This window comes from Schistocerca serialis, chromosome 3 (genome assembly GCF_023864345.2).
Source record: "Schistocerca serialis cubense isolate TAMUIC-IGC-003099 chromosome 3, iqSchSeri2.2, whole genome shotgun sequence".
Taxonomy (NCBI): domain Eukaryota; kingdom Metazoa; phylum Arthropoda; class Insecta; order Orthoptera; family Acrididae; genus Schistocerca; species Schistocerca serialis.
This window is the reverse complement of record NC_064640.1, coordinates 142,309,204-142,334,052: the sequence shown is the minus strand read 5'-3', so window position 1 is coordinate 142,334,052 and position 24,849 is coordinate 142,309,204. Positions and strand designations below refer to the sequence as shown.

At 43.0% G+C, this 24,849-nt stretch overlaps 1 protein-coding gene across 1 annotated transcript in view; it reads right to left on the bottom strand.

The window, feature by feature from the left end:
* Positions 1–1,643: 1,643 nt before the first annotated feature.
* The window catches only part of LOC126470722 (vitellogenin-like), a 451,798-nt gene continuing 428,592 nt past the window's right edge, over positions 1,644–24,849 (bottom strand). The window contains exons 24-26 of the mRNA XM_050098725.1: positions 18,831–18,982; positions 10,234–10,296; positions 1,644–1,778 (exon numbers count right to left, since the gene is read on the bottom strand). Coding sequence (XP_049954682.1) covers positions 1,644–1,778; positions 10,234–10,296; positions 18,831–18,982 — 350 coding nt within the window. The remainder of the gene's footprint in view (positions 1,779–10,233; positions 10,297–18,830; positions 18,983–24,849) is intronic.

The following is a 24,849-nucleotide window of genomic DNA, read 5'->3' as shown; positions in this document are numbered from 1 at the left end:
TTGTTTAATGTGAACAAAAGATGGAGGAAGGAAGGAGTGGCGAGATAACGCACCAGGACCTGGAAAGGTGTTGGGTGCTACTGGTGGACTTTGGTGCTCCAAACTGTAACTGGAAATGGTACCCTCTTTAAGTGTGTCCCCAGGCCTGAGTTCCAAAAAGATAATACTCTGTGTTAGATACATCTCAATTTTCTGCTTGAGACTCCAGTTCGTCTCCGACTTTCATTCCGTATCAAGCTGCCCATTGGACTTGTCTGAGATTTCATCAGCTTGCGACCTGCTCGTCACATTTGTGCGGTGGCTCTAGAAGCGGATCGCAGGTACATAGCGTTACCACCTACTCAAATCCTGAGCTTACAGCTCTATGAAATCTTTATAATGTGATCACTTCAAGTAATAATTAGTTTCATGCACTTTCGAATTGATGTTTTTGAGCTACCAAAAAAGAGAAACAGCTCTCTGATTACTGATTTTCATGCAAAATGGTACATCACCTTTTGATCCTTTGCAGACTTGTCTGTCATTCGTATCGATGTGTCACCTTGTATACAGAGTGTAAATTTTAAGTTGACAAACCAGAAAAACTCGAAAATAACCTTCACACGAAAAAATGTGTAGAATACAAAGTAGATTATTTTCGAAGGGGACATCTGCTGGTACTAAAATTAGCCCCCCACCCCAATCCCCTGGGGGTGGAGCGGGAGGCAACTTTAAAATTTCAAATGGGAACCCGCATTTCTTATTGCAGAATCAGATTCTACATAAAAAACTACGTACATTTTGTCTTAAACATGTGTTTTGATTCTTGGTAGTTGGCACTGTAATTCAAGAAAATCCATGTTCTCACTTTTGCGTGGAAAATGGTTACGGGTAAATAAAAAATACTTATTAACTTCCTAAATTTTGATTCGCTAAAACTAAAACTCTCCCTCTCGCCCCATAGGGTGGGGTTTGAGTGAGAGGAATTAGAGTTTTACAAATGCTGACCCAAATATTAATTTTTTTTCCGCAGATTCGGATACGTTTTGTTTGGGTCAACATTTCTAGAACTCTAACTCCTCTCACTCAAACCCCACCCTGTGGGGCGAGAGGGAGAGTTTTAGTTTTAGCGAATCAAAATTTAGGAAGTAAACAAGTATTTTTTATTTATCCGTAACCATTTTCCACGCAAAAATGAGAGTGTGGATTTTCTTGAATTACAGTGCCAACTACCAAGAATCAAAACAAATGTTTAAGACAAAATGTACGTAGTTTTTTTTTTACGAAGAATCTGATTCTGCAATAAAAAATGGGGGTTCCCATTTGAAATCTTAAAGTTGCCTCCCGCCGCACCCCCAGGCGGCTGGGGTGGCGGGCTAATTTTAGCACCAGCAGATGTCCCCCTCGAAAATAAGGAACTTTATACTGTACACATTTTTTCGTGTGAAGCTTATTTCTCGAGTTGTTCTGGTTGGTCAACTTAAAATTTACACCCTGTATAGTAGTCTCAAATTTTCAGGTGCTAGTGGAAGACAGGACTTCTGTAGTTAATCTTTTATTGTCATTTTATTACTCACTGTTCTTTAAATTCAGTGGACGTAAGTGATACAGTAAATCGTGAATAAAGTGTACAAAAGAGGAAATGCTAAGAGGTCAGGCTCAGACTACAGCTTGTAGGACGCAGCGAAGCTGGTGGCCGTCTTCTCCTGGTTGCCGCGCGGGTTGGTCAGGTCTCCCACGTACTCGCCGTCGTTGTTGCCACAGATGCCGCACAGCCGACCACGAGTGCCCATGCTCGCCTGCAACACACAAACAACCTCTCTTCACCTGTGGAGTTCTTCACTGCTTCCTAACATCATTCCAACAGTCTGAAGGACCACTGGAAAAGCTCAAAGTGATATCTTATATCTGGACGTCATATAAGAGGAGAAGATTAGTGTTTAACGTCCCGTCGACATCGATGTCATTACAGACGGAGTACAAGCTCGGATTTGGGAAAGATGGAGAAGGAAAGAGACTCCTACCTTTCTAAGGAACCATCCCATTTTCCTTAAGCGAGTTAAGGAACCCACGGAAAATCTAAATCTGGATGGCCGGACGCGGGTTTGAACCGTTGTCCTCCCGAATTCGAGTCCACTGCGCCAACTCGCTCGGTGCGTCAAATGAGAGCTACTTTCTTTCACGGTCTTACGGCCCGAGACCGTAGTCAGTTTCCACGTGTTCTCATCTTCGTCCTTTTAAAACTGAAGATGTCTGCATCAGAGAGGGAGAATCAGTTTCTGGTGTGTAATGAATAAATAGGTAACGCCCAAACACAGACTTCTCAGAATGCTAGCGCAACTCTTCGGAGAGGATAAACAAGACCTAGCTCACCTTGGCAACTCAGTTGGTGTGTACGTAGCGGCCTACCGAGCAACATGCCACAACAAACGAAATGCCTAACTTATTTCATTTAGCTACCTGTTTAAGCTCTTATTTCAGTCCGTAGCATCTCAGGAAGAAAAATTATGTTAAAACGATTTCGTCGTACTGATGTAGACGATTTACTTAACAACCCTTCTTCCTGTTTTGTATTTTCCTTGAATTTTACCTCCTCCTCCACCTCACCCCCAATTTATTTCTCTGTAGATTTAAAACACTCTTTTGTAATGTCAAAACGTCAAATGTGTGTGAAGTCTTATGGGACTTAACAGCTAAGGTCATCAGTCCCTAAGCTGACACACTACTTAACCTAAATTATCCTAAGGACAAACACACACACCCATGCCCGAGGGAGGACTCGAACCTCCGCCGGGACCAGCCGCACAGTCCATGACTGCAGCGCCTTAGCCCGCTCGGCTAATCCCACGCGGCTCTCTTTTGTAACGTATTTACAGTTTGTGCGGCAGAAATGGTAAGAGATGAGACTTGGCTGAAACATGGTGGTGCTCGAGTTGCAGTGAACTATTTGTAAAATGTCAAGTTACCGTTACAGTTTTCAAACCGTTTCTACGAACAGCTTCTCGAGAAATGCGAAAAGTGCAGGAATAAACTCGTAACTCACATATTGGTCATGTTGTGGTCTGCAGTCCAAAGACTAGTTTGATATAACTCGCCACGCTACTCTATCCTTTGCAAGCCTTTACATCTTTGCATAACTACACTGCAAGCCATGGCCATTTAAACCGGCTTACCGTGCTCGTCTCTAGGTCTCCCTCTGCAGTTTTTAGCCACACATTTCTCTCCTGTACCGTGCTCATCTCTAGGTCTCCCTCTGCAATTTTAAGCCACACATTTCTCTCCAGTACTTAACTGGTGATCCCTTGATGTCTCAGTAATTGTTCTATCAACCGATACCTTCTTTTAGTCAAGTTGTGCCACAAATTTCTCTTCTACTCAATTCCACACCGTGCCTCCTCATGAGCTACATGATCTACCCAACTAATTTTCAGCATTTTTCTATTGCACCACATTTCAAAAACTTCTATTTTCTTCGTGCCTGAACTGTTTCACTAGAGTAAAAGATGTACTCCAGAGAAATATCTTCAGACAAGACTTCCGATCACTTAAATCTATATGAAAAGTAGACAGATTTCTCTTCTTCAGAAACGCTTTTCTTGTCATTGCCAGTAAGCTTTTTACATCCTCTCTAATTCGGCCATCATCATTTATTTTACTGTCCAGCAGCAAAATTCATTTACTACTTCTAGTGTCTCGATTCCTAATCTAATTCCCCCAGCAACACCTGCTTCAATTCGACTACATTCCATTACCCTTGTTTTATTTTCGTTAATATTCATCTCATATACCCTCTTTCAAGAGACTGTCCATTCCGTTCAACTGTACTTCCAAGTCCTTCGCTGTCTCTGACAGAATTACAATATCATTGGCAAACCTCATGTTTTTTTTTTAGTTTTAATTTTTATTTATTTAGTTATTTATTTATTTTTGTTCTCCCTGAATTAAATTCCGCCTTCACACTCTTCTTTGGCTTCGTATACTGCTTGCTCAATGAACAGATTGAATAACAGAGAGGACTAGCTGCCGTCTGGTTTTTGTACATGTCGTAAATAACCTTTCACTCCCTATATTTTACCCCTACTACCTTCGAAATTTCAGGGAGTGTATTACAGGCAACATTATCAAAAGCTTCCTCCAAGTCTACAAATGCCATAAACGTAGATTTGCCTTTCCTTAATCTATCTCCTAAGATAAGTCGTAGGGTCAGTATTGCCTCGCGTGTTCCAACATTTCTCCGGAATCCAAACCGATATTCCCCGAGATCGGCTTCGACCAGTTTTTCTATTCTTGTGCAAATAATTCGTGTCAGTATTTTGCAACATAATTCACATTTACTGAGTCATATATACTGAAATTAAGTTTTTAGGAGTTGAAAACGTTAATGATGTGATACTGTATTTAATTTTACCATCAGACAATTTAATTAACGATTTATAACATTTAAAACATGACTAATTAGTGAAAAGAAAGGTTTGGAGAGTGGACGCATGATTTTTGATTTCGATTTTTTTTTTTTTTTTTTTGCTAATATCTGCGTCTGAGTCAAATAGATCGAAAAGAGCGAAATATGTAATAACTTAGCGTAATGTGATACTGTACTAATTATATCTTATGGAATTCCTCATATCAGAAGGTAAAGAACGACAACGATAGATATGAGAAAATAGATTGTTTTATCTTGAGTAATTGAGAGTGACTCAAACATTAAATTTCAAACAAAACCAGCTGATTCCGTTATGTGGCCCACGTTCGATTAGTCACGTCATTTATCGGTGTAAGTCATGAAAATTACGAAAAAGACGAAATATTCGGCAGCACAATCGATGCTTACAGCACATCTATACATGAATAGATGATAAAAACCAGACCTTATGGTTGAGACGTTCCGGATCACTATCGATTTCTTAATATAAATCCTGGAGAACACCATTCGACGCGTAGACCGAAAAATAAAATTAAAAATGCGTCTTACAGGCATTTTTCCTGTACCTATGCTGCACATGTCATGCAAGGACCAATGCTTCTGATAATGGAACACCATTCAACAATTCCGCGAGTAACAACTTCATTCCTTATTTATCTGAGAGAGAGGTGACACATCTCGACAATATGAGTTGCGCCATGGGCTTCGTGCATATATACCTTTAACCACGTCACCCTAGTCGCCAGAGAAAGATGTCTCCATTTATAACAGAATTTGGCAATACAGATACGGGAGGCCCTAGCCACACGACATTTCATTTCATTCAGAGCAACTATTTCAACAGTCATGACAGCCTACACAAAACATGAAAAGACATCATCGTGTAAACGTAATAGTGGGCGCAAATCAAAACTAAAGGACAGAGATCGTCTTAGGCTAACACGAATAGTGTCGAATCAACACAATACTACGGTGGCTAAAGTGACTACAGAGCTCAATAGCCATCTTCGAGACCCAGTATCTATCGACACTGTCCGCTGAGAACTCCATAAAGCGAATTGTCAGGGGCTTAAATCCTGGGCGGCTGATCAGTGGAAACACGTCATATGACCCGCCGAGTCAAAGGTTTCGTTATTTCCAACATCCGGTCGGGTTAACGTCTGGAGAACGCCAAAAGAAGCCTACAATTCTGATTGCTTAATTCCAACGGTTAAGCATGGAGGTGGAAGGATGATGGTGTGGGGAGCCATATCATGGTATTCTGCTGGTCCCATAATTATTCTCAAAGGCCGTGTTACAGCCAACGATTATGTACACGTTTTTGGTGACCAGGTGCACCCCATGATTCAAATGTTTTTGCCCAACAACGATGCCACATTTCAGGACGATAATGCACGCATTCACACAGCCAGGACAATACAATCGTGGTATGAGGAGCATGCAACTGAACTGCAGCGCCTTCCTTGGCCAGCACAGTTCCCGGACTTCAACATTATCGAACCCTTGTGGGCGGTATCGGAGCGCAGACTCCGGAGCAGATTTCCGCGTCCCTCGTCACTACAGGAGTTACAAGGGGTTCTGATCGAAGACTGGTATAAAATTCCACTGGAGACTATACAATCATTATATGCTGGTATTCCAAGAAGAATCGCAGCTTTATTACGGGCAAACCGGTGTCCAACCCCTTATTAATAAACCATTCCCAAGTAAGTACATGTGTTCACATTATTTTTCCTGTCTCCTGTATATACAGGGTGTCCGATTTATCTCAACCATTTGTATAGATGCAAATTACAAAATGTTTCAAGCAAATGTTCTTTCGCCGTCAGGGGGACATCAATCAGCATGACTGCCTTCGTCGTAGCTTTGTTTTTTACAAAGATATGAACAGTGGTATAACTGTTTTAAATGGCACCATGTATTTTTTATTCGGTAATTTATTTCCTCTCATACAGACCTATTCAAAAATGTATCACAGTGTACCATTCATTAAAACACAAAGTTATTAATTACATAACACAACATTGACGCTGACGCTCCCAGCGCTTACTGCAGGTACTCGGGGTAATGGAACACATCCACGTGCCGACGTTGACAGAGGACACATGTAAACATAAGTAGAATGCACACCCGTCATTCCGTCAACCGTCGTCAGTTGAATAGTTGTGTGAGTAGCATGTACACCAACGAAGAGAAGGTAGAAATGCTGCTCTTCTATGGGGAATGTAAGTGAGCAGAACAGTTATTGCAATATTGTTTTCTTATGTACGGGTACATATAGTACAGTAGTTTATTCGTTTTAAATACTGTTGTGTAGAGTTGGCATACAGTAAAGGCTGCCCTTCCTACAAACTGCATCGACATAACGTTTCTTTCATTGTTGTTGTTGTTACTGCTGAAGGTAGGAGAAATGCGGAACTGTACAGAGAGCGATATCCTGACAAGAACCCACCTTCCCAACGGATGTTTCCTCGTCTTGTTGCGACGCTTCAGGAAACGGGAAGTTTCAACCCACGACAACGCAATCGTCGTAGCACTCGCACAGACGAAGCTGCCGAAGCTACTGTTTTCGCTCCCGTTGCTATGAATCCACATGTGAACACACGACAGCTTGAACACGTGATCAGCATTCCTAAAACCAGTGTGCATCGCATTCTTACACGTCACCGGTTCCATCCTTACCATGTACAACTTCATCAAGAATTCCATGAGAATGATTTCCAGAATCGTGTATAGTTTTGTCAGTGGGCACAGCAGCAAATCCTCGCCAACACGAACTTTTTCTCCAATGTTCTATTTACCGATGAATGTTCCTTCTCAAAGGACAGGTAAATACAAGGAACATGCATTATTGGTCAAGCGACAACCCACGATGCCTTAGTCATGTGGAACATCAGCGTCAGTGGAGAGTTAACGTCTGGTGTGGGATTCTTGGTACTACAATTATTGGTCCTTATTTCATCAATGGCAGTCTAAACGGCACAGCGTATGCCAAATTCTTCAGACGAATTCTTCCTCCTCTTCTGGATGAAGTGCCGCTAAAAACCAGAATGCTTATGTGGTATCAACACGATGGATGTCAAGCACAGAATGCCTTGCGTGCACGTCGTGTTCTGAACCGAAGGTTTCCTGCCAGATGGATTGGTCCAGGATGAGCAGTTACTTGGCCTGCTAGGTCTTCTGATTTAAATCCTGTGGACTTTTTTCTTTCGGGATGCCTTAAAATCGTTGTCTATCGCGATATTCCAACAACTCCTGAGGACATCCAGGAACGTATCGAGCTTGCTTGTAATTCTCTTTAGCAGGCAACACTGGAAGCAGTAAATAACTTTCATTCAACGAGTGCACCAGTGAATCGGTGTCCGGGGTCACCACTTTGAGCACAGTCAAAGTCAATTTTGTGTTATGTTTTTACTTGGTTTTCATTTGTTTTCTGATAACTCCAGCAAATGGAAGAGTTTGTGATCCTGGGCTTAAGTCAATGTTGGGTTATGTAATTAATAACGTTGTGTTTCAGTGAATGGTACACTGTGATACATTTCTGAATAGGTCTTTAGCAGAGGAAATGAATTAACGAATAAAAAATACAGGGTGCCACTTAAAAAAGTCATACCGCTGTTCATATCTTTGTAAAAAAACAACAAAAGCAATCATGCTGATTGATGCCCCCCTGACGGCTAAAGAACATTTGCTTGCAACACTGGCCAGTCTAGAATAGAGCACTTTCCCATTGTGCCCCGCTATCCCGTTCTGCCCCGAGTTCCCCTATACAGGTAATTCGCACTGAAGAATTTTCACTCTTTTCAAAAAAGTTTTCGTAGGATTTTTAGGATTATTTTAGAGAATTTTTGGAAATTTCTCTACAGTAACAATGTAATGAAAGGAAATGGATATATAGGGTGAAAAGTATTTAAACCGTCAAACTCTGGGAGGTTGTAGGGGCCATCAAAACAAATATTTTTCCCTAATGTCATTTTTTCCTACGAGAATTATTTAAACCGGTAGAAGCCGTATTACGCTCTTCAGTTGTTAGTGGCCATATTACGATCTTCAGTTGTTAGAGGGCGTATTACGCTCTTCAGTTGTAGGCAACTGATGTCCACCAGTGTAGTAGTGCATTGTCTCTGTTTACTAATGGAGCGATACAACTGGAGTGAGTACACTGATATGGTTGGTGCGTACTACGTAGCGCACCACAGCGGACGAGCTGCACAGCGGGTTTATCAACAACAGTATCCTAATCGCCGTATCCCGCATTATACGACCTTTGCTGCTGTGTACCAACGTTTGCACGAGACCGGGTCATTTTGCAGATTACCTGGACAGTGTCGCACGGCAAGAACGCTTCAATTTCAGGAAGCTGTCTTGCAGCATGTGGAGCGGGATCCTTCAATCAGCACTCGTGCAATTGCACGTAACATGGAGACGAATCAGACGAATGTAAGAACAGTCCTTCGAGAGCAATTGTTACGTCCATTTCACTTAGAGCGTGTCCACAACCTGGAACCAGTTGATTATCCACCCAGAGCACAGTTTTCGCAGTGGTACCTCGAACAGTGTGAAATGCATCCTACATTTCCATCCTCTGTGCTGTTTACCGATGAAGCAACGTTCGGGCGTGATGGAGTCTTCAACATGCACAATTCGTATGTCTGGAGTGAGGATAACCCACATGCCACCGTTACTAGCGCTCATCAAGTGCGGTTCTTCGTTAATGTGTGGGTCGGATTGTTGAGGACTGTTTAATTGGGCCGTATCTGCTACCTAGGCCATTAAATGGCAGGCACTATTACAATTTTCTCGCCAGAGCATTGCCCAAATTGCTGGAAGACGTCCCGCTCCCTACAAGACAACGCATGTGGTTCCAACATAACGGGGCGCCGGCACATTTCAGTCGTCGTGTGCGTCGATTCCTGGACCGATGGTTCCCAGAAACGTGGACTGGCAGAGGTGCTCCTGTACCATGGCCTTCTCGATCCCCAGATATGTCCCCTCTGGACTTTTCTGTGTAGGGAGAGATGCGCAACCTTGTTTACGCAACTTCTGTTTCATCAGAAGAGGATCTTGTTGCACGGATAGTAGCAGCAGCAGGAACAATTCAGGATACTCCTGGGGTTTTTGCCCGTGTCAGTCAGAACATGATCCGACGATGTAACCTTTGTTTACGTGTCAATGGAGGCATTTTTGAAAATCTACTGTAATTGAAATTGGGTTGTGTTAATGCGTTGTCTCTTGGTCATAAAAAATGGAAAAGTGTTGGTTTGTTTAATTAATTTGCCGCCAAAGAAATCTTCCTCTACCGGTTTAAATACTCCTCATACGGAAAAATGACATTAGGGAAAAATATTTGTTTTTATGTCCCCTACAACCTCCCAGAGTTTGTCGGTTTAAATACTTTTCACCCTGTAGACTGCACAATTGGATGCTTCATAGATAAGTTTTTTGCTGGATTCAGTGCAATCAGAAAAACTGACAAGAAACCTAATGGATAGGCGACGTTGGAAAGGGATGACCGTACTGCAAGGAAAGGTCTAGAGTAGATGTTTATCCAGTTGTGGGTGTCAAATATCTTACCGGTGTAGATGAAACGCAAACTGGCCTTTTTGTTAATTTCTGCCGCGTGCTGCGCGGTATTGCGAGTGCAGGAGAGCAGAGGTACTGACCGAGACGAGGAGCGTGGCGTTGCGGAAGCGCAGGTGCAGGCCGTGCTGCGGCAGCACGAGGCTGAGCGCGCCGTCGGAGCCGGCGGACAGCCGCATCAGCAGCGCGCCGGCCGCGCCGCGCACGTCTGCCGCGTCGCCCGCCGCCAGCCGCAGCTGCTGGCCGCTCACCGACGCCGCCTCGCCGGGGCCCAGCCTCGCCACGCGGTAGTCGTCCGCGTTCACCTCCACCTCCTGCAACAGCACAGGACACCCTGCTCAGCCATCAGTCCGTCTATAGAGCTGCACCGATTTCACACCAGCAACACAACACTTTTTTTTTTTTTTTGCTTCGATACATTTACACTGTAACACAATAAAGAAAAGACGCACCACGAAAGAATTATCTGAATGGGACAGAAATCGGTAGATGTGATGTACAGTCGTGGACAAAACGAGAGAGACCCCTCGCTTTTTCGTTATGCTGATCCGCACAGCTTTAAAGTCTGCTACACAGCATAACAGGCAAGGCGACCAAATGCTACCAACATACTATGCAAGTTCGCTCAACTGATGTGCTGAGAGAAACTCGCGCTTCGAAGACGCCACAGCGTCGCCTGCCACCACTTCGTGGGAAACGAAATACCTCAAGTATAAGCCAATGTGTTGTATTCGCATATCTGTGACTATGACCTCGATCTAAAGTGCTGGATAGTACGTATGCTCACAAATCGAATCTAACATCACGAATAAAGATAATTGGAAATTAATTAGGCGTCCTTCCTTATCCGTAAAATCAAATATGTTTTAGTTATTCTTTCTCAAATTAACTGCGCAGAAAATCATTCACCAGAAGTGAATAACTTTTTAGTAACACCATATGATATTTACAGCTTGTCGGCGCGGGTTAGCCGTGCGCTCAACGGCGTCATATCGCGGACCGCGCGGCTGCTTGCGCCATCAGTTCGAATCTTTCCCTGGGCATGGATGTGCGTTAGGTTAGGTAGGTTTAAGTAGTTCTAGATCCAGGGGACTGATGACCTAAGCAGTTTGGCGGCATAGTTGGTTCAAATGGCTCTGAGCACCATGGGGCTTAACATCTGTGGTCATCAGTCCCCTAGAACTTAGAACTACTTAAACCTAACTAACCTAAGGACATCACACACATCCATGCCCGAGGCAGGATTCGAACCTGCGACCGTAGCAGCCGTGCGGTTCCGGACTGCGCGCCTAGAACCGCTAGACCACCGCGGCCGGCAGGTGGCATAGTTCTTACAAGGGGAAGGCCTTAGACACGGCCAACTGATTCGGCTCAAACTTGGCAGGTCGCTTGTGTACAACCTAAAGCGAAGGAATGTAAGATATTTTGGGTCAACACCCCCGCAATTTTGAGAAAATCATCCCTAAAGGTTTTGACGAGCAATCGACTCAAAACTGGAGGGATCGATAGACAATTGTAAATAGAGAATTTTTCATTATCAGGTATGGGGTCCGCAAACGCATAATTTTCCAGAAATCGAGGAAAGAAACTTTTACAACTGCCGCTTCTGTACCCACACGGTAAACCCCTTTCACCGACAGCGCCGATAGCGCAATGGCCAAGGTAATTGGCTGGGAATCGGAAAACTCGGGTTCGTATCTCGAAGAAACGTAGCCGATGTTATTCTTTTCGTTTGTATTTTTCCATATCTCAATTGATAGAGATAGGAGAGTTAATAAGGTAAGTAAATCAATAAGGAATGATAATAATACTTACCTTATTAACACTCCTATCCCTATTAATTGAGATATGGAAAAAGACAAACGAGAAGAACAACGTCCGCTAGGTTTCTTCGAGATTCAAACCCGGGTTCTCCGAGTCCCAGCCAGTTACCTTGGCCGTTGCGTTATCGGTGCCGTCGGTGAAAAGCGTTTACCTTGTGGGTACAGAAGCGGCAGTTATAAAAGTTTCTTACTTCGATTTCTGGAAAAGTATGCATTTTCGGACCCTATATCTGATGATGAAAAATGCTCTATTTACAATTATTTATCGATCCCGCCAATTTTGAGTCGATTCCTAGTCATAACCTTTAGGGGCGATTTTCTCAAAATTGCGGGGTGTTGACCCAAAATATCTTAGAGTCCTTCGTTTTATGTTGTACACAAGCGACCTGCAAAATTTGAGCTGAATCGGTTGGCCGTGTCTGAGGCTTTCCCCTTGTTAGAGCCATTTTTTTTACTTTTCGGGTAAATTTTCTTTACATAAACGGCCGTATGTTTAGATTGCGTTGACATAGCTCACTTTTTTCACCACCAAGGGACCGTATACCGCAGGAAGTGCTATGCATTTCCGCTTATTATGTCCACCCGTACTCGAGGTAGACGGGTTTTAAGGGTTGGATAGACAGATAGACGGTCAAGAAAATGAGACTAGTAGAGTTCCATTTTTACCGCTTTACGTGACGAAATCCTAACAACGAAAATAGCTACCACAGTTACTGAAGATGAGAGCCGCATAATAATTTCCCCTACTCTTTATGCGAAACGTTCCAGTTGCAGTCGATACATCAGCATATTAATCGTAGCTACGCTTTCGATCCAAATCACGTTTACAGGGATGCAAATAAAATCCATTTGCACATTCACGTGGTAATTCAGATCCTACTATTAATGCCACCGCGTTTTAGATGTGCGAGCATTCCCATTGCTAGCTACTTTAAGGAACACTTCGGCTAATGAACGTTTTCTGGCTGTGGCTCGTCTAATGGAGAATTCTAAACATTGTAGAATACGTTTGACAGCTACGTCACCGTTTATTTCCTGGTGTGGTGCAGAATTATCCTACTAAATTTACTCGCTAATAACAGTTTTTTGTTATTTCGATAAACTTCCCGAGGGCTGTTTGCCTGAGTTGTCTGCTAGCGTAGTGAAAGGTCTGGTTTGTTTTTTGGTTCTAATCTCCATGGAGGCAGATAGACAATCAGTAAAGGAATTTTAAGAAATTCTCGCGCCCCCAGTACATTTTATTGCTACCTTTATTCTGTACCAGCGCCCTGTGGATGTCGATATGAAACTCTTGTAGAATTTCATACTTGTTACTGCCTACTTTTTCCGCTTATGTCATTAATTGAATCGACGTAAGTGTGGCACGTAATTACTTTTAACTGAATTTCGTTATGAATCTTCACGCATTTCTAAATTTGCACACTTTCATGGTAGGTCAGCAGCGGTAATTCAGTACGACTGGTCTGAACGTTGACACAGACCATTTCGCGGCCGTATGCTCATAATATTTTGCTAGTTCGTAACGATCTGGGGTACTTTGTCTTACTGAAACAGTTATGTTATCTCGATAAGCTGAAATTCATTTTTATTAGTACATTTCACACTAATTAGCGTTTCTTCTTTCATATATATCTTATATTTAGGTGTTGTGGTCAAGACACTAATCAGCATTAATATAGTCTTACACATGATTGAAAACAGTCTGACAAATTTCGGATAGTTTTTCAATTTCACGCCTGTGCATAGTATGTTGGTAGCACTTCGTCGCCTTGCCTGTTATGCTGTGTAGCAGACTTTAAAGCTGTGCGGATCAGCATAACGAAAAGGCGAGGAGTCTCGCTCGTTTTGTCCACGACTGTACTTGTGCTGACAAACAAATTTTTACAATTTCATGAATATCGAACAATTTATTCAAGAGAAAGAGCTTCTCAAACTAAGTAAGTCAACAAAGCGATGGTCCACCTATGACTGTTATGCAAGCACTTACTCTTGCTTGGCATTGGATGATAGAGTTGTTAGCTGTCTTCCTGAGGGATATCGTTACGAATTCTGTCCAATTGGCGCGTTACATCATCAAACTCCCGAGGTGGTTGGAGGGCCCTGCTCATAATGCTCCAAACTTTTTCAGTTGGCAAGAGATCTGGCGACATCGCTGGACGAGCACCAAGACATGCAATAGGAACCCTCGCCGTCTGGAGGCGGTCATGAACTTGCTGAAATGTAGGCCCTACTGCTTGTGTTCGCGCTTGCCAAACCCTGCACTGGCCAGCAAGGTCGCCGGATCTCTCCCCAGTTGAGAATGTTTGGAACACGATGCGCAGGGCTCTCCAACCATCTCGGGATTTTGACGATCTAATGCGCGAATTGGGCAGAACTTGACACGATATCGCTCAGGAGGACATCTAGCAACTCTGTTAATCAATACCAACCCGACAAAAAAAAATCAAATGTGTGTTAACTCTTGTGGGACTTAACTGCTAAGATCATCAATCCGTAAGCTGACACACTATTTAACCTCAATTATCCTAAGGACAAACACACACACCCACACTCTAACCTCCGGCGGGACCAGCCGCAGAGTCCATGACTGCAGCGCCTTAGACCGCTCGGCTAATCCCACGCGGCAATGACAACCCGAATAACTGCTTGCATAAGGGCCAGAAGAGGGACCAACTTATTGTTGAACTGATCAGTTTGCAATGCTCTTCCTCTTGTATAACTCGCCCATTTTTTTCTAAAACTGTACTTTTTTTTGTCTTAGATGTACATTGGAGAAAGAGTACCGCCGTTTTTATGACTACTGTTCAACCATACTGTCGTTAGGACGTAAATTTTGTGATGGAACGGGGCGTACAAATGAGGAAACAGGCAGTTTTAGCGTCAGGTGCCGTGGATGCGCTGAAAAATAACGTGATGATCTCGGAGTGGAAAACAGCCAGCCAGGCTTGCCAGGGCTTCGAAGAGACACGATAGCCCTTTGTGAAAGTGCAGTCTTGCGTGCCTAAAAAACACTGAAGTCTGCCAAAAACAGAGTCGACGAATAATAGAACAGCATTTAAATTGTGTCTGTTCTATTTACTATTAAACTAAATCCTAAATTCGCACACTAACTGGTTGCAGTGAATCACTTGGCACAGTGAAGCGCGATGCGTCGGAGAATATCACTCTCTACCATTGTTGCTGACAAAAGCTAACATGCCCCCTACACCAACAAACTCTTCCTCCTGACGATGGCGTGGTTAAAGTTAACAGGCTTACGACCACACAAACCAGCCTGATTTAATCTCCTTGAAATGGTTCTGGCAGACAAATGTGTAGCGGTAGCGAGTGCAGGTCCGCAGCGATCTGCCAGAGAGTGAGAAGATTGTTCGTTTTCACCACTAGGGCTACATACCAACCCTCTTGCAGTGTGGTGGTCCGTCTATGACCAGAGAAATCTGATTTAGCTGAACATGCTTTAGAAAACCGACACCGGATAAAATTTGACGAAGCATCGGTCGTGGCTCGCGCAAACTGCTTGTGGGAGTGTGTAATTAAAGAAACCACTTAAATAAAAATCACCAATGACACTCTAAATAGAGACTGTGACATCCAGCTCAGCACGGCGTGGGATCCAGCGATCGCCGGTTCAAGCGGGCGCAACGAACGCCGAGTCAAAATATGCCCGTATATGGCGATGCCGCAGGCACCAGTGACGTCACATCCGTCAGTTAATGTATATAAGGGGCGCACCAGCAGCCCACTGGCAGTCATACCTCTTGACAACGCCCAAGGAGTACTTGGTCGAAAGCGCGTGTAATTTTAATTATTTGACACCGCTGGAAACCTGAGAACTTTTTATTCAACTTTCGCAGTTCGCCACCGTTGCTGAGTGGTCAGCGTGGAGGGCTGCCCTGCGGAGGACTGGCCGCGATTCTCGGTGCTGCCGAGGATTTTTTCATTGGTGGGAAGACTATTACGAGGCGCACTCAGCATCCAGATACCAATTGAGGAGCTACCTCACCGAGTAGTAACGGGTCTACAGCCTAGGAAGTCTGTAAAACGGCCGGGAGAGTTGTGTTCTCATTACATGCCCCTCAATACCGCATCCTCATTACGCTGCAAGGCAGAGAACGACGCGACAGCCGGTAGACATCTCTTGGGCCTTCACGGCTGGACTGGAAGCTCGTTTAAGTATCCTTAATTGAATGCTGAACTACACTTCACAGATACGTGACACTGTTTTTCAACATAGTCATCACGTCTTTTTAAGCAACGATTGGAACGACCTTCAAATCGCTCACTTCCTCGACGACAGAGATCCGCTCCTTGGTGACGAAGCCATTCCAGAGTCGCTATGTGTACCTGCTCATCGTCGCAAAATCTATTTCCTACTAGATGTTGTTCAAGCTTGCTGGAGAGATGGGAATCGCATGGTGTAAGATCTTCCTTACTTTCTTCCCGATGACATCTGTGCACCCCTGTCGGAGGTTAGAGTCCTCCCTCGGGCATGGTTGTGTGTGTTGCCCTTAGCGTAAGTTAGTTTAAGTTAGATTAAGTAGTACGTAAGCCTAGGGACCGATGACCTCAGCAGTTTGGTCTCATAGTCCTTACCACAAATTTCCAAATTTACATCTGTGCAGCCTTGATCGATTTGTTGATGCCATTTCACTACGCCTGGACGCGGTATGGCATTTGGTCCATGTACCACCAGAATTTCAAGGTTAATTTGTGTGCATTTTATCCGCTTTATCCACAAGATTCCTGCTGTATTTGGTACCTCATCTTTGGAGTACGTACGATATTACACACACAGGCACTACTTATCCGCCGGCACCAGGCATGCGACTTTCAAGTGAAATGTATCACTTGTATGGGAACATACATAACAGATGTGCGAGGTCCGGTTGTAGACGCATGGCTGACGACATACGGAAGTTTGGGTCTGGTCCTGAGACAAATAGTAAGGCGACCGCTCGCGATAAACGGGAAATCTGGCACAAATTTTCATTGTTGTCATCCATTCTAAAGCTAATGGTTGTCCGTTTTCGCAATAGCGAATACATTTAATGTATGCCAGCTTCCCATCCCATTTCAATCGCACACTTTAATGCACCTGTCATCCGAACTGCAGCATAAAAAGTGCCTGCAGGAAACCTAGAACATGAACTCTCTTCTGATAGTTCGTCACTCTTATTGGGAAATGGTCTGAGCGTCGTACGACATGTTTAACTTACTTATGTAATAACCCTTCACCACCAGTTTAGTAAGATTTAACATATATGCAGTTTCCATACAGTGTAGATGGAGTACAGTGCATCTGTAGAGGAAATTGCATACTAGACTCCGTCTCACAAATTCTAGAATATTATTCCAGCGTTTGGTGTTCGTATCAAGTAGGTACGATAACAGACATATATCGAATTCACAGACACATTGTTGTTGTCTTAACAGGTCAGTACAGCCTATATGAAACTGCAATAGAGATAATCGGGTAACTTAAATGGGAATCTTTGGAAGGGAGGCGACGTAATCTGCGAAACGTTTTTTGGCATATTTGCAGACCCTGCACTCGGTGGAAAAAGTGTGGCCTTTATGTCTCGCGTAGGCATTACGAAAATAAAATAAGAGTGATCAGCGAAAGAACATACCCATTAACACACTCATTCTTTCCCTAGAGAATCAAATAGGACAGATCATCACCAGCACTGATTACTATGTACCCTCAGCTATGAGCTATACAGTATTATATGGGAAAACTTTGTGGTTTCAGAAGAGACATACAGAAAATAGACAAAAATAAGTGGACAGAGCATATCTCTAAGTTTTTAACTCCCAATGCAGTTGCTTACTATGGACACCGTTTGTGGTGTAGAAAAAGCCAAGACGTGTGTGATTCATTGAAGTCACAGACACGAACTGCTTGGCAAAGTGCGACACAGCCTGCTTTGGGAATTTGTTCATTGGGTTGTCCACCTGCAGGCACCAATTAATTCGATGCGACAATACGGAGTGGATGATGTTTCCACATGTTACGCCACACCTGTACCCTAGTGCAACTACGCCGCGGTGAGTATTACGAATCGACATTTGGAGAGATACTTTGTCCATTGATACGTCTCATTTTTCGGGATGTCTTGTTGTTTTTGGGCAGTCGTCTCCTGAAACGCTGGAGGTACTTACAAGGTGACACTTACGGTACTGAACTATATGAAAAAAATCGTAAGTTAGTTACAAACTACGGCGTGCAAAAACTTTATTCAATACGTAAACGCCACTACAGATATTCGGGCTTGGATTATGACATGTTCGATACATCTGCTATCACTGGCGACGATGTGGCACAGACGAATAGAGAAATTCTGCATGACCCGCTGAAGTGTCGGAACATCGACTCTGTCGAACTCCTGAATGGTTGTTTTTAGCTCATCAGTGGTTTTGTGATTATTTCTGTACACCTTGTCTTGTATATAGCCCCACAAAAAGGAGTCGCATGTGTTCAGATCCGGAGGACATGGCTGCCAATCGAAACCAGTGGCGTCTGGGTGCCCCAGAGCCAGAATGCGGTCCCCAGAATGTTCCTCCAGGACCTCAAACATCTCCTGTTTCGATGGAGTCGAGCTCCGTCTTGCATGAGCCACATTTATCGAAATCAGGGCCACTTCCAAAACCTTCACGTACTGTTCGGTGGTCACGGTGCCATCAAGAAATATTGCACCGATTATTCTGTGACTGGACATTACACAGCACACAGTCGCCCGTTGAGAGTGAAGAGATTTTTCGATCACGAAATGCGGATTCTCAGTCCCCAATGCTCCAATTTTGCTTATTAACGAACCCATCCAAATGAGAGTGAGCTTCGTCACTAAACCAAACAATAATGCGCATAGTAATCCCCATCATGCCCCACGGCCAATCGAGCAGTTTGAACGTCCTAACGCAATCCGTTCAGAAGTTATGACTATTTTATTTCATATAGTTCAATAATTGTCCTGTATGAATGAGCCTGTGTGTGTAGATGCAGAACTGGTGGTATGTGTACATACGAGGCTGGAGACGGTGGGCTGTCGCACGAGCACGGCCACGCCGCTGCGGCCCGAGCAGTCCTTGGTGAGCAGGTGCCAGTCGTTCCCCAGCACGTACTCGAACTCCACACCGTCGAACGTGTGGAACACCTGTCCGCTGACGCCGCAGTACGCTGTAACACACAAGTCACCTCCAATCAACATAACTAGGCTGCAATAAGACAAGCTCAAAGTAAATCTACCCACTAAACTGTTTGGGTAAGTGCAACACTAACCATAACATCACCAGCTGGTCTCTAGTGATCACGAAGAATAGCTCGCTTACAACACCACCTAGATACGTGTGGATAATGATTACCCATTAATAATTATTTAGTGCAGTTTCTGGACCAGGTAAACATCGGACGGCGTTGATAAGATGAAACACAGTAATTGATAAGTACGAGGGTTGGAACTTAAATAGTGGCAACTACTTATTCACAACCGATACAAAAGAGTTCCACGTTTGCACCTGTTACTGTCCCTCAAAGTAGTCACCAGCGTTGTGTAGAACCGTTTCCAGCGATGTGGAAGGCGTAGTATACCGTTAGCAGATCCTGTTCTGTTGATGGTGCGAATGGAGCGGTCTAAAGTTATGGTGAGTCTCGCTTACGACTGTGATGGTGTTATCCTAACGCATTACGTTCCTCCATGGCAGACCATCAATGCACGGTATTACTGTTCGTTTTTGGAGCATCACCTGCGACCGGGTTTTGCGAAAGAAGTGGCGACACTTCCTGCGCAACCCACCCATCAGTTTGCACGACAATGCGCGGGCGCATACAGCGCAAGCTGTGGCTGCTCTGTTCGGTCTATGGGACTGGGAAGTGCTGTACCATCCACCATACTCCCCGGACTTAAGTCCTTATGACTTTGATTTGATTCCGAAGATGAAGGAACCACTTCTTGGCATTCGCTTCAGAACTGTTCCAGAGATTCGACAGGCAGTAGACCGCTCCATTCGCACCATCAACAGAACAGGCTCTGCTAACGGTATACTACGCCTTCCACATCGCTGGCAACGGGTTCTACACAACACTGGTGACTACTCCGAAGGACAGTAACAGGTGCAAACATGTAACTCTTTTGTATCGGTTGTGAACAAATAGTTGCCATTATTTAAGTTCCAACACTCGTATCTTTTATGCAGGGTTCTTCCTAGATTATCTTGACCTTGGACCTTTGACCGTGAATATAAATTGCGCAATTGCTTCACCTGACGTCAAAAGTGACATCATTTAAGTCAAAGGTCAGAGTCATATAGAAAGAACCCTGCATAACTACTACTTATTAGTCACAATGTTTTGTATCTTACCACCAGAAGCAACATTTGACCCTTTTACTATCTTTGGGATGTACGTGTCCCACGATAGCTTATCAGAGAACAAGTGGGAATTTTCTGCATACATATATTGGTGAAGTGAAGTGAAGCTTGCTAATGGTTTGCAGAATTCTTATAATTGTAGCATACACTTGTAGGTTGTGTTGTCTTCAAGTTTCACTGTTAACCCTCTGCTCTGCTCCACTCTGTATTTTCGCCTATCATTAGTTAGCGCCTTCCCATAGGCAACCCAATCAACAGGCTTCCAAAGCGGCTTGCTGTCGCACCTTCCCGGGAAATTAGGGCCAATGAATCTGCATGCGCGTATTGACATTACCCGCATCGCAAATGGAGCCGACATTGAATACCTGAAATGTGTGCTAATAAGTTGGAGAGACGCTCTTTCCACTGCTAAGTGTCTGTTTTCTGTGTATCTTTGGTTTTGGCAAGGAGGATCAGGTTGTTATAGTAGGTTGAGCAGGAAACAGCCTGGCTAATAACAGCATTAGGGGTGACCTGGAAAAAACAGGAGTAGCAACTACACACACAAATGTGAGTTTCATGGAGGTCCTGCAGCGCCATGACCAGCCCTGGGTTAATACTGCTGTGAACCGTGTTAACTTTGAGTTGAGCAGGTTACTGCTGATTGAAATGAATTCTCATATGAGTGCAGTGCCTGGTGCTACAATTGGGAGATAGGGTTATACTAGACATGGCCGGCACCTGAACAAGAGAGGGAAAGATAGGTTGGCTGAACTTCTTGTAGGAAATGTATGGGGGGACCATCACACAATGCAAGATGCCTGTGGTTACTGGTGTCAGAGGAGCACCTTTTTTAGGTTAGAACCAAGCTTCAGGCACTCTGGTTTGAAAGAAGTCACTATAAAAGAAGAACTCCACAAGAATGCACAGAAAAGTAAGGTTAGCTTATTCCACCAAAATATTAGAGGATTGAGTAATAAGGTAGAAGAGCTTCTTGCCTGCTTGCAAAATTTAGAGGAAAAGATAGACATCATGTGCCTGTCCGAGCACCACATAACCACAGGGTTAGATAAGTTACATATAAAAGATACAGTCTAGCAGCCTACTCATGCAGAACTAATATGTTAAGACAGAACACAAGTTCAAAAGCACTGATACAAGTGGGTTTTGTGATCAGCACACAGAAGTGTGTGCTTGTGAAGTCACTTTTAATTGTAACAGTATATACTTTTAATTGTAACAGTATATACATCCCCACTAGGATATTTTGAATTATTTATGGGGAACCTGGATTCTTTACTGTGCTGTCTGTCATACATCAGCAAGCAGTCAATAGTCTGTGGTGACTTCAATGTAGATTTTCTAAAGGATTCTGATAGGAAAAATGATCCGGAAACTTTATTTGTATTCTACAATTTGCTCTCAGTAGTTAACTTCCCAACATGGGTGGATAAAGGCAGTAGGTCCCTAGTTGATAATGTTTTCTTTCATGAGGCACAAAGCAAGAAAATAACTGTTTACCCAGTAACAAATGCTCTCTTTGATCATGATGCACTGTTAGACAGGATCAATGATGTAGTGCCTTACAGTGTAACAAGTCACTGCTAGCAAATGTATTTAATAGTCATTTCTTAAACATAGGAGAAAGCATAGGGACCAACAGTTCAAGAGGAAGATCACAGAAATATATTGAAGAAGTAACTCTCATAATTTTACATCATATGAATGGGCCACCAACTTCTACTTCTGAAATTAAGAGGGTCATACATTGCCTCAAGAATAAAAGCTCTTCTGGTTTTGATATTGTTTCCAATAGAGTACTAAAGATTTGTTCCCATATAATAAGTCCATTATGGTACGAAATATGTAATGCATCAAAAACTCAAGGCATTTTACCAGAGAGACTAAAATATGCCGTTGTTAAACCCCTCTTTAAGAAGAGTGATAAAAGAGACGTAAGCAATTACCGACCCATTTCACTGCTGTCATCAGTTTCCAAATTTTTTGACAAGGGGCTGTATTCTAGAATAGTATCTACCTTGCCAAGAATAATATCCTCCGCCACACACCGTCAGGTGGCTTGCGGAGTATGGATGTAAATGTAGAAATCACAGTTTGGGTTTCAGAAGGATTGCTCTACTGAGAATGGCATTTACATTTTCACACACCAGATATTACAAGCGTTAAATAATAAAATAGCACCGGTAGGTATTTTCTGTGACCTATTCAAGGCATTTGAGTGTTTGAATCATGTATACTCCTGAAGTTTTGTGGGATTGATGATATAGCCAAACAATGGATCATGTCATATCTAACCAAAAGAATACAGAAAATTGTACTTAGTACTAATTAAACCAACACAATCCAGGGACATAATTCTGAGTGGAGAGAAATCACTTATTGGGTTCCCCAGGACTCAATCTTAGGTCCACTACTGTTTCTCATATATTAAATGATCTACCGTCTAATGTACAACAAGTAGAATTAGTTCTTTTTGCAGATGACACCAGTATTGTAATCACATACAGAAATGGAAGAAACGGTGGACAAAGTTCTCAAAAGTATCATTGACTGGTTTTCTGCGAATGATCTCACCCTGAATTTCACAAAGACACATAATATTCAGCTCTTCACCTCTAGGGGTGCTGCACCAGCGATAAGTGTAACACATGGTGATGAAATAATACATAGGGTGGAAACCAAAATTCTTAGGTGTTCATATTGATGAGAATTTAAATTGGAAAAAACACATATTGGAACCTCTAAAACAACTTAGTTCAGCCACATTTGCATTTAGAATTATAACAAATTTTGGGGAGAGAGAAATCAGTAAGCTGACATATTTTGCTTATTTTCTTTCAGTATTGTCATATGGAATAATGTTCTGGGTTAACTCATCTTTCAGAAATGAGGTCTTAATTGCCCAAACACGTGCTGTAAAACTTGTGTGTGATGCTCAGCCACGATGGTCTTGTAGACATCTGCTTAAAGAGTTGCGCATTCTGACTACTGCTTCACAGTATATGTATTCCCCCACGGAGTTTGTTGTAAACAATCTATTACAGTTCAAAAGAAACAATGAGGTACATAACTACAATACCATAAGAAAAAATGACATTCATTACTCAACACTAAGGTTGTCTTTAGCACAAAAAGGGGTGCACAACAAAAATTTTTGACCACTTACTCAGTGATATAAAATGTCTAACAGACAGCAAGGTAAAATTTGAAAAAAAATTTAAAAAGTTTCTCCTTCACAACTCCTTCTGTTCCATAGAAGAAGTACTATGTTTTTAATGTGTAAAAGGTGGTGGGTATGAATTGCTAACTCAATGTGTATATCTTGTTTTCATTTCGGAGGAAAAATTTTATGGTGATGTTTAGAGTAGAAATAGATGTACAAATTAATATGCAATATGAATGTAAAATGACTTCCTCCACATCATGACGAGTTATCGTGCTAAATGGTCCATGGAACCTGAAAGTAAATAACTAGACGCAGTCGACTTCTGAAACCCCAGGGGCACATGTCAGTAACCCTGTATGTTCCACACCTTCCCGCATTAGGAAACGAAATGGCGGGAAATATTTCTTTCGTATTGTTGCTTCAGACAACGGCATTAATTAAAATAACGGTATATTAGCGGCTTCCACTCTGAAAAAAATGGTAGTGAAATGGCTAAATTGTTAAGTCCCCGATATATGATTCTGAAGCATATTGTGTGTGGGAGGTGTGGGGGAGGGGGGGGGGGGATAGTGCGTACGTGCAGATGTGATGAGATATGGGACTTTTAATTCGAATTAGAACGTAATTTGTATAACACATTTTGATTAGGTGGCTTTCTTTTCTGTCTTTTCAGCACAAATTTTGCAATTGATGTTAAACTAACTTACCAATGAGCTATAGACTTGAAACTTTCAACATAGCTCAGAACTGGATGATAATGCAATATTAACTTGCTTTCCTGTCTGCTGTGTGACGGAGGATACTTCGCGTGCCGCCCCCATTTCCCCCTCTTCCTGTTCCAGTCTGGAATGGTTCATGGGAAGAACAGTTGCTGGTAAGCCAACGTATGAACTCGAACTCTCTAATTTTCGAGAGATATACCTTAGGACGAAGCAATAAATTGGCTGACTCTGATGAAGAGAAACTGAAATGCACCTGAAATTTTACCACATATCTCCGTTGTAGTCTCATCAAGATCGACTGAAAATTATCACACACACATGAGTGTAAACATCAAAAAATAATAATGTAGACAATATGAATTTTTAATATAACGTGTTTTTATATCGGACTGAAAGTATGAAGTAATTTGTCTTAGTCCCATACAGATTCATAACCAAATGGTTCAAATGGCTCTGAGCACTATGGGACTTAAGATCTGTGGTCATCAGTCCCCTAGAACTTAGAAATACTTAAACCTAACTAACCTAAGGACATCACACACATCCACGCCCGAGGCAGGATTCGAACCTGCGACCGTAGCGGTCACGCGGTTCCAGACTGTAACGCCTAGAACCGCACGGCCACTAAGCCGGCGATTCATAACCCATACAAATATACGCACATTGAAAAATGTTTTGCATAACCTCGGGTCCGAGAGTTCCGGAACCTGTACAGAAAATTGGAATAGAGATCAACATAAACATTATTTCCGCCCATCTCATTCCTCATGAAAGCCACACATTGTATGT